This window comes from Hemibagrus wyckioides, linkage group LG06 (genome assembly GCF_019097595.1).
Source record: "Hemibagrus wyckioides isolate EC202008001 linkage group LG06, SWU_Hwy_1.0, whole genome shotgun sequence".
Taxonomy (NCBI): Eukaryota; Metazoa; Chordata; class Actinopteri; order Siluriformes; family Bagridae; genus Hemibagrus; species Hemibagrus wyckioides.
The window spans coordinates 19,309,436-19,323,171 of NC_080715.1; the positions used below are offsets into that span (position 1 = coordinate 19,309,436).

The window sequence follows — 13,736 nt, forward strand, 5'->3', positions numbered from 1 at the left end:
CATTTGCTGTTCACTTTCATTTTGTTTGGCATCATATTATGTATCTGTCCCATGGAAAGGTACATACAATTTTACACTGTAAATTACTGAAATTACAGTTTATTTATCTATTTAAATTCTGTTCACTTATGTAGTCCATTTCAATTATGTAACCTTAAAACCAGTGTAAAATATATCTAATTTCCAGCTGAAAAATAACTATTAATAAAGTAAGACTCTGGTTTGTCTAGCAGTTGTCCACTAGACATCATACAGCCTCTTCTGGTCAGAGTAACACACTGCCAGCAACACTGTCTTGTGTTTTTAGTCATATTATACTGACTCTGAAGAATATAAATACTGTTAACTTAAGCAAGACACTACTACACTTTCTATTTTATTTGTAGAGCATCTGTAATCTGCTTGTTCATACAGTTATGTAAACACCCAATCATGTGGCAGGAAGACACTGCGCAATGCCATGCAGATATACGTCAAGAATTCCAGTTGATGTTCTCATAAAACATTAGAATGTGGGAAGTGTGATTTCAGTAACTTTGACAATGGTTTGGTTGTTGGTGCCAATGGTTTGGTTTTTGGTGGTTTGAGTATTTCAGCAACTGCTGATCTCCGGGAATTTATACAAACACTTGATTATGTGGAAACCAAAAACACATCCAGTAAGCAGAAATACTTGGATGATGATGTATGGTGTTGATGGTTGGTTGGTGTTGATGATGGTTGGTGTTGGTGTATATATATATATATATACACACCAACACCAACCAGGCATAACATTATGACCATTTGCACTGCACATGCACTGTGTATTCTGGCAGCTTTCTATCAGAACCAGCATTCACCAACTTCTTCAGTAATTTGAGCAACAGTAGCTCATCTGTTGGATCGGATCACACAATGCTCATAATGTTATGACTGACCTGTGTGTGTGTGTGTGTATTTTTTTAACTCCTACTTGCCATTTTATTTGGAATTATTGGTCAGTATCTGCATGGGATACGTGGTCCTTGGATATCTCTGATTTAGGTTGCTTTCTGATGTTGCGTTTGGCTCTGCAACAAGGCAATTGCAGCACCAGGTACAGCAGCGGATGCAGACAGCAGCTGAGTGCTGCTACAAGTATCAACAGTGTCTTTGCACAAAATTCATTCTGCTTCATTTTACAGTCTTTGTTTTCTGAATCTATCATCCTGATCCTCTGCACATGGTAGGGCAGGAAGCAGACCACAAACGAAAGCACTGAGGCCAAGATTTTCCTCCGCACTCTCAGGCCACTCCCAAATCCCACCAAACTCTTTTGCTTTACCTTGTACAAATGGAAGATCAGCAGCCCGTAACTGACCAGCATCAAGGCCAGCATGCAGAAGAAGATTCCCACACCTAAGCTGTGGAGTCCATTTATTCGACCAGTTATTTTATTATTAACCTGATCAAAGCAGGATTTCAGTTCTTGTCCTGTGTTTTTCAGGACTGATTTATATACCATAGAGCCAATGACAAAGGTTAATGCCAATATCCAGTTGCCAAGGCAGAGGAGCCAACAGAGACGTGGGCACTTGAAGACTTTGAACAGACTGCAGCGCAGCTTTAATACTGTTACACAGCGGTTGATGCTGGTCCATAGCAAGAAACTCATATTGCAGTAAATATTGATATAGAAACAAGAGACCATAAGAAACTCAGTCACTGAGCAGACTGCAGTGCCAGCCTTCCACTGGGAATTGTGTATGTAGTAAGCCATTCTAAAGGGAAAGCTGCAGCACAGCATCAGGTCCGAAACCACTAGGTTTAAAGTGAAGATGACAGTGGGTGTCTTCTCTGTCTGCCAGAGGTCCAGTGCAGCCAATCCATTGGTCAGGAAGCCTAGGATTGCCAGAAGGAGATAAAGCCAAGGCAGAACAGTGATGTGGTAGTTTTCAGGCACCAGGAAACAGCTTTTGCAGACCAGAGGGTGGGAAAAGGGTGGGAAAAAAAAGAGATGATGGTGAATTTCCGGTCTCACATTTCTTGTAATGCTAATATCATAGACACACTGTGGAGCTATTGCCACATCTTTTCACAATAAAGTGTAACATTCAGTTGATACCCAGTTTAGGTTCCTGTCGACTTAATGGTCTAAATTTATGGATTTTATTTCGAATAAAATCCATTTTAATTGAATAGTATTTTAATAAATTTTGAGAAACTTCATTAATTGTCTTGATGTATGAATTCTTGACTACAATAAAGCTCAATTCGTTCTTGCTCACCATGTCATTTAAGCAGTTCAATAAGTGACTATAAGTTATTATAGAACTTTCAATTTATTTGTAAATGATAAAACTCCATGTAACAGATGTTTGTGAAGTTCTAACACGCTATGCTTATGATAGCCTGATAATTACCTAACGATTTGAATGAGATTGAGGCTGACAGCAATGTGGCTGTGTTATTATAATAATAAAACACAGGTTTAGATAGTTTACATTTAGTAGGCACCCTTATCTAGAGGAACTTACATTTATTCAACTGAGCAGCTGAGGGTTAAGGGCCTTGCTCAAGGACCAAGTAGTCTTGGGATTTGAACACGCTGTCTGATCAGTCGTCTAACATGTTAGACACCAGTTTAGTAAATACATTTGTGCTAGTCGGAACCTGTAAACTGCCTGAATAGAAGTATATTTCAAGATAATTATAGCGATGTCTTTATGATTTGTTCAGTTTGTTGCTTTGTCTTATAATTATATGCAGCAAACAAGAGTGATGAATCATATACCTTTCGTTGCAGACTGTCCCGTTGATTCTAGTGCAGTTTGTTGAATAATCTGGAGCTGACATCTTAGCTATGTTTTCTTGCCGGTTCACTCTTGACTTCTGAGACAGCATTTGCATTTAGAGCATTGGTGGATTTGCTTTTTTTTTTTTTTTTTCTTTTTTTTTCTTTTTTTTTAAAAGAAGGAAGCAACCTGATACGTTTCTAACCACATCCTCTTAGCACTTGATAAGTTGCCATTTAACTCTGCATGCACTCTGACCTGGATTTTGCTTGTATAACACTAAACTCTATTATGGAACTGTTTGTCCATAGTTTAATTATTTTGACAGTAGATGGTGCCCTATATGCAGCTTTTATTTATTGTCTGGTTTCAGCTGCTATTTTTGGTCATAATGCATGGTAGCATTGCTTATGCATCAGCAGTGTTGATGTAGGTCTTCAAATATACTTAAAGTTTAATGCATTATTTCACTCAGTAGTTTTCTACAAAGTTATATGTTTCCACTCAAAATAGTTAAGTTAGTTTGGTTGGCTGTTTTCAGCTTTGAGTCAGAAGGAAAAACTGGTTTGAATAACAGGGAAGAACCACAAAAACAATGAACAAAATGGAAATACTGCAATTCTTTGTATAGATGTTGACATTAGTATCTAATATTTAGCAATTGTTCATGTACATTGAAAGATGATGATCATTTAAGATAACAATAACAGATTTCCAAGCTACGTCAGAGTTAATAAGTGAACCAGAGTGGAATAGCTATTGTCTGTATTTACAGTCATGTATTTGGATGATTGATATGAATGACATGTCTCTCTTTACACCGTGCTGGTATCGCTTTGTGTACCCTGCTCCCTTTGGCTTCTTCCCTTCTCGTAGCTGGAGCTGCTGTAGCCAGACATCTTCGGGCAGCAGTTTATTTGCAGTGCCTGCAGGACCGTCCTGCGCACTGAGCCACATAGCACAAAGTACATGACTGGATCCAGACAGCTGTTAAACGCAGACAACAGCAGAGATAACTCATTCATCTTATCCAATAACTGAACCCACCGACACGAAACATCTGTAATCTGTGAGTAGATATAGAAGATCCTCACCAAGTGATAGGGAACAAAGCACAAGGTGAAGAGAAAGAGGACAAAGAAGGAGTTCCGAGCTGTCCTGCTGTAATTGGCCGCATTTGGAAAGTCTGGCTTCTCCTTAGAGATCTGAAGCAGCCCCATTGCTATCTTCCCATAAGAGGTTACTAGAGTGGCATAGACCACCCAGAAAATAACTACAACACCAATGTTTAAGTAACCCTTCCATTTGGCATTTCTCAAGTTTTTGTACTGGAAACACATTGTGGATGGTGTACGATCTCCACCAAAGGCAATTAGAGGTATTATGAAGACAGCAGCCGTTACCCAGAGGAGGCAACATGTGATAATACTCTGCTTCCTGCTGAGGAACCTCTGCTTGCTCGAGACCCTCTGCAGCTTCACATATCGATCTATGCTAATAACCCCCAGCAGAAAAATGCTTACATACATGTTCATGTAGAAAACATTGCCTACTACCCTGCAGAACACAGGATGCAAGCTCCAGCTATCATTATTGACATGGTAGACTACACGGAAGGGCAGGCAGATCATGAGGACCAAATCCGCCAAAGCCAGGTTAATGAGGAAGATGCGCACTGAATTCTTCTTGGAGTGTAGTCGCAGGAACACCCACAGGGCTAGCAGGTTGCCAAATAATCCAAACAGGAAGAAGAGTGAGTAGAAGACAGCTAGCGGGACCCGGAGAGTGCCGTCATTCAAAGTGATATTGAAGCAGTTGGTTAGATTATCCAGTTTTTGTTCATCTGCAGTAGTGCTGATTATAGGATAGGTGTTTTGGGAATTGTTCTCTGCCATTATATCTGTAGTCATTCTAGGCCTTTGAAAGAAAAGCAGAGTGTTACGGCTTAAGTGATGTAACAAAAGTTATTATTTCATTCCTAACAAGCACTTTCACACCGCATGAACTCCAGAGAAAAATAGACATGAGATCAGTACCAGCATGAACAGTTCATAACAAATAATCAATATCAATCTGCAAAAACAGGAATTTTTTGACCCCCAAATTTTCAGATAAAGTAGATAAATTAAGAACATACTGCTGACAATAACATTTAAAGTGTAAATAATTTTAGATCAATGCCAAGGTACTTACTGTGTGTATTTCTTTCAGATAACCACCCAAATTACTGTTCCATGGCCTCGGGAATGCTGTCCTGTGCTACCGGGCTAATTATATAATAGTTATTATTAATTATAAAAACTCCCCACCTCATAATTTGCAGTAAATTTGAAACCCTTTCCTCAGTAGTCACTGATCAACACTTGAATGTGATAACATGCCGGATGGCTTTTTTAAAGTTTAGAAAGGGGAAGCTGCAACCGCAGTTTTTTTTTTAAACCTCATCAGCAGTAAAGAAGATATGACTGTAGTCAGTTTAGTTATCTATCTGTTTTCATTGTTAGGCATATTGAATCTTAAACGATAATGGCTCGGAGATGACTGCTAATAAAGTTTTGAAACAAGCATTGTTTTCTATGAATCTTTAAAAAATTGGATTTTGGATTTTACTGTGCAAAACTAGAGCTGAAATAGGCATTATTATGGCTTCTTTAGTGAAATAATGTGCTTTGTGTGTGTTTGTGTTTCTTTTGCTCCTGCAGCCTCACTGTGTATTACTGGCATCGAAGGAGAACTCTGCCCCTGTGAAGCTGGGTGGCTTTGGTGTTGCTATACAGCTTGGAGAATCAGGATTAGTGGCTGGAGGTATGTCATGTCCAAATATGTAAAACTCTGTACAGGCAATAATTATCTGGAAATACCTTTTTATATGTGTATAATGTGTATTTCCTGTTAAACATGCTGAAATCTTCCTCTTCTGCAATATATCCTCCTGATGTGTTGCAAAGTAGTGCGTGAGGCCATCTACTTTTTCTGTAGCTTAACCCCTGTAACATGGGTACTAGAAACACAGCAGATCCTTTCTTAGTATGCAAATAATCTCACAGGTGTTTCTTTTTTTTTGTTAGCAAGACATATGATCATCTCAAATGCAAGAACTGAAACTCAGGCAGATGTGTTGCCTGTGAAATAAAGATGCATGGGGTTTCTATGAATGCTCCTCCCGCATCTCAGAACAGATAAAACATTCACACACTTCGATCTTACTGTTCCCTGCATCTCCATACTATACCCCATATGACATTTTGAAAAATTTGCTTTCTGTCAACCATTTTCATCCAAAAATACTTTGTATTCAGACCCTCACTGACCACTTAATCAGAAAAAGGTGAAAGTCAAGAGCTTCAGTTAATGTTCACATCAAACATCAGAATGGGGAAAAAATGAGATCTCATTGACCAAACCTGAATAACTGAAGATTCAAAAAACATTGCGTGGTCTTTTTTCAGTCCTCAGCTGTTCGGTTTTGGTGAGTCTCTGCACAAATTGGTCCCAGATTTTGGTTCTGGCCTGAGAGAATTGGAACCTAGTGTGATCTTGTGCTGTTGTGATTCATACGTGTTTATGCAAGCTGAGATGCTGTTCTGTGTCAAACATGTCTCTGGTCACATTTTTCCTCCATTCTGATGTGTTCCTGACCCATAGCTACATGATATACATTGTTATCATGTGATTAGCTGATTAGATAATTGCGTTTTAGTTAAAGTGAAAGTATAATGATGTGTGTTCTGCAGGCCGAGTGGGTACCCCTCACTTCATGGCTCCTGAGGTGGTGAAGAGAGAGCCGTATGGAAAGCCGGTGGATGTGTGGGGCTGTGGAGTCATCCTGTTCATCCTGCTCAGCGGCTGCCTGCCCTTCTATGGCACGAAAGAGCGCCTGTTTGAGGCCATTATCAAAGGCAAATACAAGGTATTAGTTTAATTAGGTGACGCCCATCAAAAATAAAGTTATTAGCTCTATAGAATTATCACTGACAGAAAGCAGGAGTTTAAACATTTGAAGAAATCATATTGGCTCGCTCAAAAAGTCAAGGAGTTTGAAAATCTGTGTTTTGGTGCACTAGAGGTGGAATGAGGGAATAGGCACAATAGAAATTCAGTGTGTAATCAATCTGAAATGCAGTCCTGTGCTTTTAGTTGTTATTAGTATCACTCAAGCATGTTTAAAGAATAATGGCAACTCAATGACTTTCAAAATGAATTGGTTTTCTTTAGAAAATGCATGGAAAAATAGCAGTTTTATAAGTATGAAATGTCTTTGTCTATTGAAATGGAAAACAGATGGCTCTAGCTTGTATATTTAAGGAAAATTGAAACGGTTTGCTCTTTGTGTGAATGAAAGAAAAAGAGGAATGTATACTTAACCCATTTGTTAAGACGGCAGAATATTATAATTTCCTGTATTATTTTTTCTTTCTTTCTTTTTTTTTTTCCCAAGTCAAGACTTGCTGTCCCCAGATTTAAGCACTGCACACTAATGACTATTCACCTTTGGTACAAACATGTACCAAAATGGGTTCTGACTAATTTTGTTTGTTTTGTTTTTTGATGGTAAAATACCAAATATATATATATATATATATATATATATATATATATTTATATTTAATAGTCAAACTACCTCTAGGGAGCCTGAAGGGACAGGCTATATAACTGAATGTACATGAAAATGTGCCCTATTTAAGTGTATACTGGGAAAAGGCTGCCTGTAAAAAGCTTTTTTTTTTTTTTTTTTAAACTAAAAATTTCTGTGCTCTTTTTCTAAAGAGTGCCTGCAACAGTAGTGCCACTGTGCACAATTACGGATGTTTTGGGGTTTTTTTGGAAGTATTGGGGAAAATTGAATAGGTGTAAATGAATTAAAGTGAAGAACAATCATCCCTTGACGTCTTACAGATCATTGTCACGCATCTTTTTATGTGTGTTATGTGTGTGCTCGACTCCCTCTCAGATGAACCCTCGGCAGTGGACTCACATCTCAGAGAGTGCTAAAGACTTGGTACGACGCATGCTGATGCTGGATCCTGCTGAGAGGATCACCGTGTACGAGGCCCTTAATCACCCATGGCTCAAGGTACCCCACATTTGACCCAGACTTCTAGCTTCCTTTATATATCCAGAGCTGTAGTAAAAGGCTTTTTGCTTAGAACGAATTTAAAGAAATTAACACAGCAGTTTTCACTTACAAGTCTGTCATCTCCTTCTCCTATCTAAAGTCATGCATACGAATTGGAGCGCTTAGTGTGTGATGGGAATATCCATTGTGTGTGTGTGTTTCAGGAGAGAGACCGCTACGCCTACAAAATCCACTTGCCTGAGACTGTGGAACAGCTGAGGAAGTTCAACGCACGGAGAAAGCTCAAGGTAAAGCTCACTCTTGGAGCTCTAAATTCAACCTGATGTTGGTGTGACACTGGCAGTGTAAAGTTAGCTGTGGATTTTATTTTAAAATACATTAACTGTAAGACAGAGTTCATATTCTCATGGTCTTGTGTTCAGGGTGCTGTTTTAGCAGCAGTCTCCAGTCACAAGTTCAGCTCGTTTTATGGCGACCCACCTGAGGAGCTGCCAGACTTCTCTGAAGATCCCACTTCATCTGGTACTCATCTACAAAGACACCATGTACTGGGCTTAGTTTTAACAAGGCTGATAAATCCTGTTATGCACTGGCAACAGTTCAGCAACAGCACTGATACTCAAGACAGCTGGGCTTTATTTACAGATTCATTACAGAGTAATACAGAGTGGATCAGAGTGTATTTATTGAAAGATATCAATAGCACTGAAGACATTGAGAGACAAACAAACTACATAAAAGTTGAATTTGTGTGCTGTTGAGGCTTCATGTACTTGAAACGCATTTCTTTTTCCTGAATGTCTTCTGGGCATTCTTCAAACTTTGTTGTAAATGTAAAATGTTTGTGTTTGTCCAATGCTGGCCTTCCACAAGGACTGCTAGCAGCAGAAAGTAGGTATCTTTCCCAGACTTCCTGTTTTCACTTTTCCCGAGTCTGTAATTTGTAGAATGTAATCTAGTTCTTAAATCATTTCCCTTCCTTTATTGCATATGTCTATAGACAATAATACTGCAACACTTATTGAGCGTTGAAATCTGATTATTTAATTGTCATGTCTCTGAGTTTATGATTTTTTTTAGAGCATCTAACAAGTATACCTTATTGGATGGGAGTCTACAGATCATACTTTGTGTGTGTGTGTGTGTGTGTGGTTTTGTGTAGGGGCTGTATCGCAGGTACTGGATAGCCTAGAGGAGATCCATGCACTAACAGATTGCAGTGAAAAAGACCTGGACTTTCTGCACAGTGTCTTCCAGGACCAGCATCTCCACACACTGCTTGATGTGAGATATGATTTTCAGATTTATAGACAAATGTATACATGTACACACAAAGAGACTCACAGTTGCCTTTGCATTTGTTAGCTTTCCAGCCATAGCAGCTTTGCCTTTGGCCACACCAGCAGAGCCACACACAGAGATGTCTTACATTTTTATATCTGTGTTATATATTCATATTCATTCTTTATTTTTTTTTCTGCTCTGTTGCTTTTTTATAGACACACACACACACACATACATGCATGTGATTAGCTTTTGTCTTGTACACATTCAGCAGTGTTACAGGGTGCAACAATAGTTCCAGCTGCAGACTCAGACAAACTCTGTGTTTGTTTGGGGCTTTGACTGGAGAGTCTCAGATATCAGCTCTAAAGGAAAACAGGGCAGAGACTAAGCATTGTGCCAGTAAGGACAGTAGATGTGTCACTTGGGTTCTGTAAGTGCACATGTACTATTGAAAACACGACTCCAGCTCCAGGAACAATGGCACATCTGCTCCTTCTTGTACCATGGCTGCAACAGAGTCTGTGTGTCTGATGCCCTCCACCACACTTTAAGACATTCAGCCATACATAGAACCCAGTTTGGCATCCACAGGGATGAACCAGAGTCTCCCAGGCCACTGCAGAAGTGTCTGTAGTGTAGTGCTAGTAGTATTAGTGTAGTCTGATGAGCCTCTGCACATTAAAGTTTGGTAAGTACATGTGGTCATTTTCAGTTCCATTGGCTTATGTGGTTCTGTGTATAAAAGCTGACTATGTTGGTTTGGGCGTTTAGCTGGATTTTGTTGTTGTCAGATGTTGTCTGAGAAGATTCTACATGGGTACATTATACGCTTCAATCTTTTTTACTGAATGAAATGTAGATCATTCTTGTTACTTTCTATAATAGGAAGTAGAGGAATCTGTTAGGCTAAAATGAAATATCTTGCTTAGGGATTCAGTTAGATAATGTTACTTGTTGGCCATTTTGTATAATTTGTCTTTCACACATTGGAACAATTTCTATTATCTGACTTTCCTTATTCATTGCTTTTAGGGATTAGGTTGGTTTTGCAGTTTGCATCCCACTGGGGAATTTCCTGGGGAATCTCTCTGTTTTTCACGCATATTCAAGGAGGGCAGATGATTAAAAACTACATTCTTGCAGTGTTTCACCAGTGAAAATTGAGCTGTAATTTGTGTGGTACTGGGTGTGTGCAGTTTATGATCAGTATTTGCAGGCTGACCTAGCCACAGCTCAGGAAACGGCTCATGACTGTGACTAGTTTCTGCAACAAATATTCATCTGATGCACTTATTCTCTGCCATGTTTATTTTTCAAGTAGTGTATTGAGTGATTACTTAAAGCGACACACTTTTAATCTGTAAATCCTAGCTGATGACCTGAAACAAGCGGAAACCACAAAGAATCCTTTGTTCACTTTTTCACTGCTTGTGTGTCTCCAGCTGAGCTGTCATTGACCACAGCCGTGAACTACAGGCGCTGAAAACATGTTTGGGTTTTTTTTTTTTTTTCCACTAGTTACTAGATGCGATTACACTTGGTGTGTTAAAGCTGCTTATTGCTCTGTCTAGAACGTGTTAGTTTGAGACCCTTCACATTTGAGACCTGTTACCCTGTGTACTGCACACATGATAATCTAGGTCACATGACTCATAAGCTGAAAGAGCAGAGCATTAATTTGTTGTTGTCGTCGTTGTCACTTTTACCATTTCCTCAATATTCATACGGGTTTGCATGCCATCTGTGCACATTGCCCAGCAGTAATAAGCACAATACGTTACATAGAATAACAAATCATAAATGAGTCACCTTGTCCTTTGTTCATCATTTAATAGCAAATGAAGGACTTACCTGTATTTTACATGCAAAATTAATGAGGCATAGCCTAAGCCTGTTCCTAGTACTTGATGATATACTAAAAATCCAACTATTTGAGTGACTAAGAATATTTTCTGTTTCTGACATGTTTTACAATTCCCAGTCCTGTTTAATTACTAACCTTGCATACTGTTTAATCAGATTGTTATATAAGCAGTAAGTGTAATGCAAAATATCTTTAAAAAAAATGTTTCTTTTTGCTAAAATATGAAGTTATATTGTGTTTTTATTCACTTACAGCAACATTGTGTTGAAATAATTGTAATGTATGTCAACACAATAAAGTGTTCTAAGTCCTAAAAACACTCTCATTCAAATTTTTCCAGCTCTACGACAAGATAAACACCAAGTCCTCCCCACAGATCAGGAATGCTCCAAGTGATGCTGTTCAGAGAGCCAAAGAGGTCAGTGCCTCATCCTGAAACCCACCAAGTAACAGAACCAAGCAGAAAATTAGCTTTACCTTTTAGCAGATCCTTCCAACATGAGTATGTGAGGAAAATCTCATGCACGTGTATATGTGTTATATATGTGTGTGGTGTCATTGTGCTCATCACATTATTCACATTTTTAATATTCACCACTTTATTCGCATAGCTGTGGTATCTTTACATGGCACCATCCACATAAAATGAATTCTAATATTTTCTTAGTGATTTGCCAAATGAATGATCTCCTCCACAGATTTCCAAAACGATTAAGATCCATTCTGTTCCATTCAAGCTGGATAAATCACTAGCCATGAAGATTACAGTAGCCAGTGTATTCTAGGCAGCCATATTTCCTTTAGCTTATCAACAGTGGACTCACCACTTCGGCATGTTTATGGTGTGATTTCCTTTGAAAGTTAAAAACACAAATTCACTAGTTCTGCACAAGTTTGAATGCCAAATAAGGCTTTAGTGTGTTAATCATAGCTGCTCTAGACCGAGCCTCAGCACACATATTCAGCAGAGAGGGCTGCAGTGTGCATGTGTGTTTAAAGTTGTGTGCAGTATTTCAGTCTGGCCCGCAGCTGTGTGTAGGAGTGTTTAAAGGAACACAAAAAGATTTAGTCTTTGTGAAACTGTGTTATAATTGTCCTTCTGCAGGTACTAGAAGAGATTTCCTGCTATCCAGATAATACAGATGTTAAAGAGCTGAGGAGAATCCTAACCCAGCCCCATTTTATGGTAAGTTAAGCGGCTAATTTCTTAACAATTTCTCCAAGACTTTAAAAAAAGTCATCATAGGCGAGTTAACTAAATGAAGTATAAACTGTCACAGCTATTCCAAATCTCTGTTTCCAGAGCACATACAAAACCTACACCACAGTGCTGTCAAAGGCTTCATTCTGATCAGAAGTTGATTTATTTACTATAACAGCAGCTCTGACTGAGATTTCAGCTGCAAGCTTTAGATTTAGGTTCTTATGGACTCGGCCTTGTTTCTATAATAAGTACTTGTATGGTGGATGCTGGCCATAAACAGATTAAAAATTGTTAATAAGGAGTTAATTTAGGTTTTCTTTTTTGAATGAGGCTCCAGTGTTTGTAACCACCAGAAGTAACTTTAGGTTTCTAACAAGGGATATTCTTCAGAACACAGAGATTTGAGCTTTCTCTATAACATGACAAGCTTCATGTTATAGAGTCATAAGATAAGAAAGTAGTGGCTGCTGAAGGAATAAAGGTTTATAATGGATATGATATAATAAAATGTTTATGACTGATATAAGTGACAGTATGGATTCACTGGACAATGCAACATTAAATGTAATTATAAATAAATAAAATGTACAATATATTATTCTTTTATTGAATAAGAAAATTATTAGTAGTAAACTGCTGTGGTATAAGAGGAATAAAACACTTCTCCATTTTGTTATGGGTGTTATTGTTAACTTCCACTGTGCAGCGAGCTGCATTGCACCACCTTGTTGTCGATTTTTTTCCTTTTTTCGGCGGTATATGTTGTGTTTTATTCAATAAGTATAAAATGTTCTTGCAAAGCATGAGGATAAAGTATACTTATTGTTAAGTCTTTAATATTTTATAATTTGCTTTTCCAAATTGCGATGCACAATATTTATTGTACTTAACAGTAATTCAAGCCACAGCTCTGTGAGGATGAGTGTTTTTTTTGTTCTTGTTTTGTCCAAACCCATAGCTGCTAGTGCAACATCAATAAGTCAGACTCTTTCTTGCATTTTCTGAAAGGATCTGTAGTTCAGCTTTGAAATAAGTGTAACGTAACAAGACAACCATGCAGCTTTGATGTTTGGTTTTCAGGTAAATACACCAAGACACTATTTCTCAGGTTGACATGCAAAATCAGTCCGTTGTATGTGTGAAAATAGATTTGTCTGTTTAAGTAAATACTGTCTGGACTTTGCATTCAGTGACTCTTTGAGGAATTACATCATCTCAGGCTTGTCCTTCAGCAATCAATAATTTAGAGTGAGGGCTTGTGCACTTATCAGTGGGACAAATGTCGTATCAGAGTTTCAGCAGTGGACAGATAAAAAGGCGAGTGTGTGTCCTGTACACCACTGTCCCTCCTGCTCAATAGAGCGCAGATAATGAGGAGACTGACGACAGGAGTAACGTGTTAGAGGAGAAACTAACAGAGCTTAAAAGGAATTCCCACTTGTCAGCTTTCTGTAGATATCAGGTGAAGAATGAAGGTGTCTGAGGGAAGAGGGAAGACGTATAGAGCAGAAAAATGTGGAAGAGATTGAAAGCCTAATAAAGGAAAAG

General features: G+C 38.4%; 3 protein-coding genes across 9 annotated transcripts in view; 1 reads left to right on the forward strand and 2 right to left on the reverse strand.

Moving 5' to 3' along the window:
- caska (calcium/calmodulin-dependent serine protein kinase a) overlaps nt 1-13,736 on the forward strand; it is a 143,169-nt gene that overhangs the window by 111,267 nt on the left and 18,166 nt on the right. For 4 of the 7 annotated variants that reach the window (XM_058392034.1, XM_058392036.1, XM_058392035.1 and 1 more), the window contains exons 6-13: nt 5,459-5,561; nt 6,491-6,666; nt 7,708-7,830; nt 8,037-8,120; nt 8,256-8,355; nt 8,996-9,117; nt 11,325-11,402; nt 12,090-12,170. In XM_058392034.1, coding sequence (XP_058248017.1) covers nt 5,459-5,561; nt 6,491-6,666; nt 7,708-7,830; nt 8,037-8,120; nt 8,256-8,355; nt 8,996-9,117; nt 11,325-11,402; nt 12,090-12,170 — 867 coding nt within the window. Of the gene's footprint in view, nt 1-5,458; nt 5,562-6,490; nt 6,667-7,707; nt 7,831-8,036; nt 8,121-8,255; nt 8,356-8,691; nt 8,725-8,995; nt 9,118-11,324; nt 11,403-12,089; nt 12,171-13,736 lie in introns of all 7 variants that reach the window. The other 3 variants (XM_058392032.1, XM_058392030.1, XM_058392033.1) reach the window with 1 other exon arrangement.
- gpr82 (G protein-coupled receptor 82) lies at nt 959-2,901 on the reverse strand. The gene is made up of 2 exons (XM_058392046.1): nt 2,756-2,901; nt 959-1,934 (listed from the first exon to the last, which is right to left on the reverse strand). The coding sequence occupies exons 1-2, from the start codon at nt 2,869-2,871 to the stop codon at nt 974-976; spliced, it is 1,077 nt and encodes a 358-aa protein (XP_058248029.1). The 5' UTR covers nt 2,872-2,901; the 3' UTR covers nt 959-973.
- On the reverse strand, nt 2,969-5,111 carry gpr34b (G protein-coupled receptor 34b). The gene is made up of 2 exons (XM_058392045.1): nt 4,950-5,111; nt 2,969-4,673 (listed from the first exon to the last, which is right to left on the reverse strand). The coding sequence occupies exon 2, from the start codon at nt 4,664-4,666 to the stop codon at nt 3,572-3,574; it is 1,095 nt and encodes a 364-aa protein (XP_058248028.1). The 5' UTR covers nt 4,667-4,673; nt 4,950-5,111; the 3' UTR covers nt 2,969-3,571.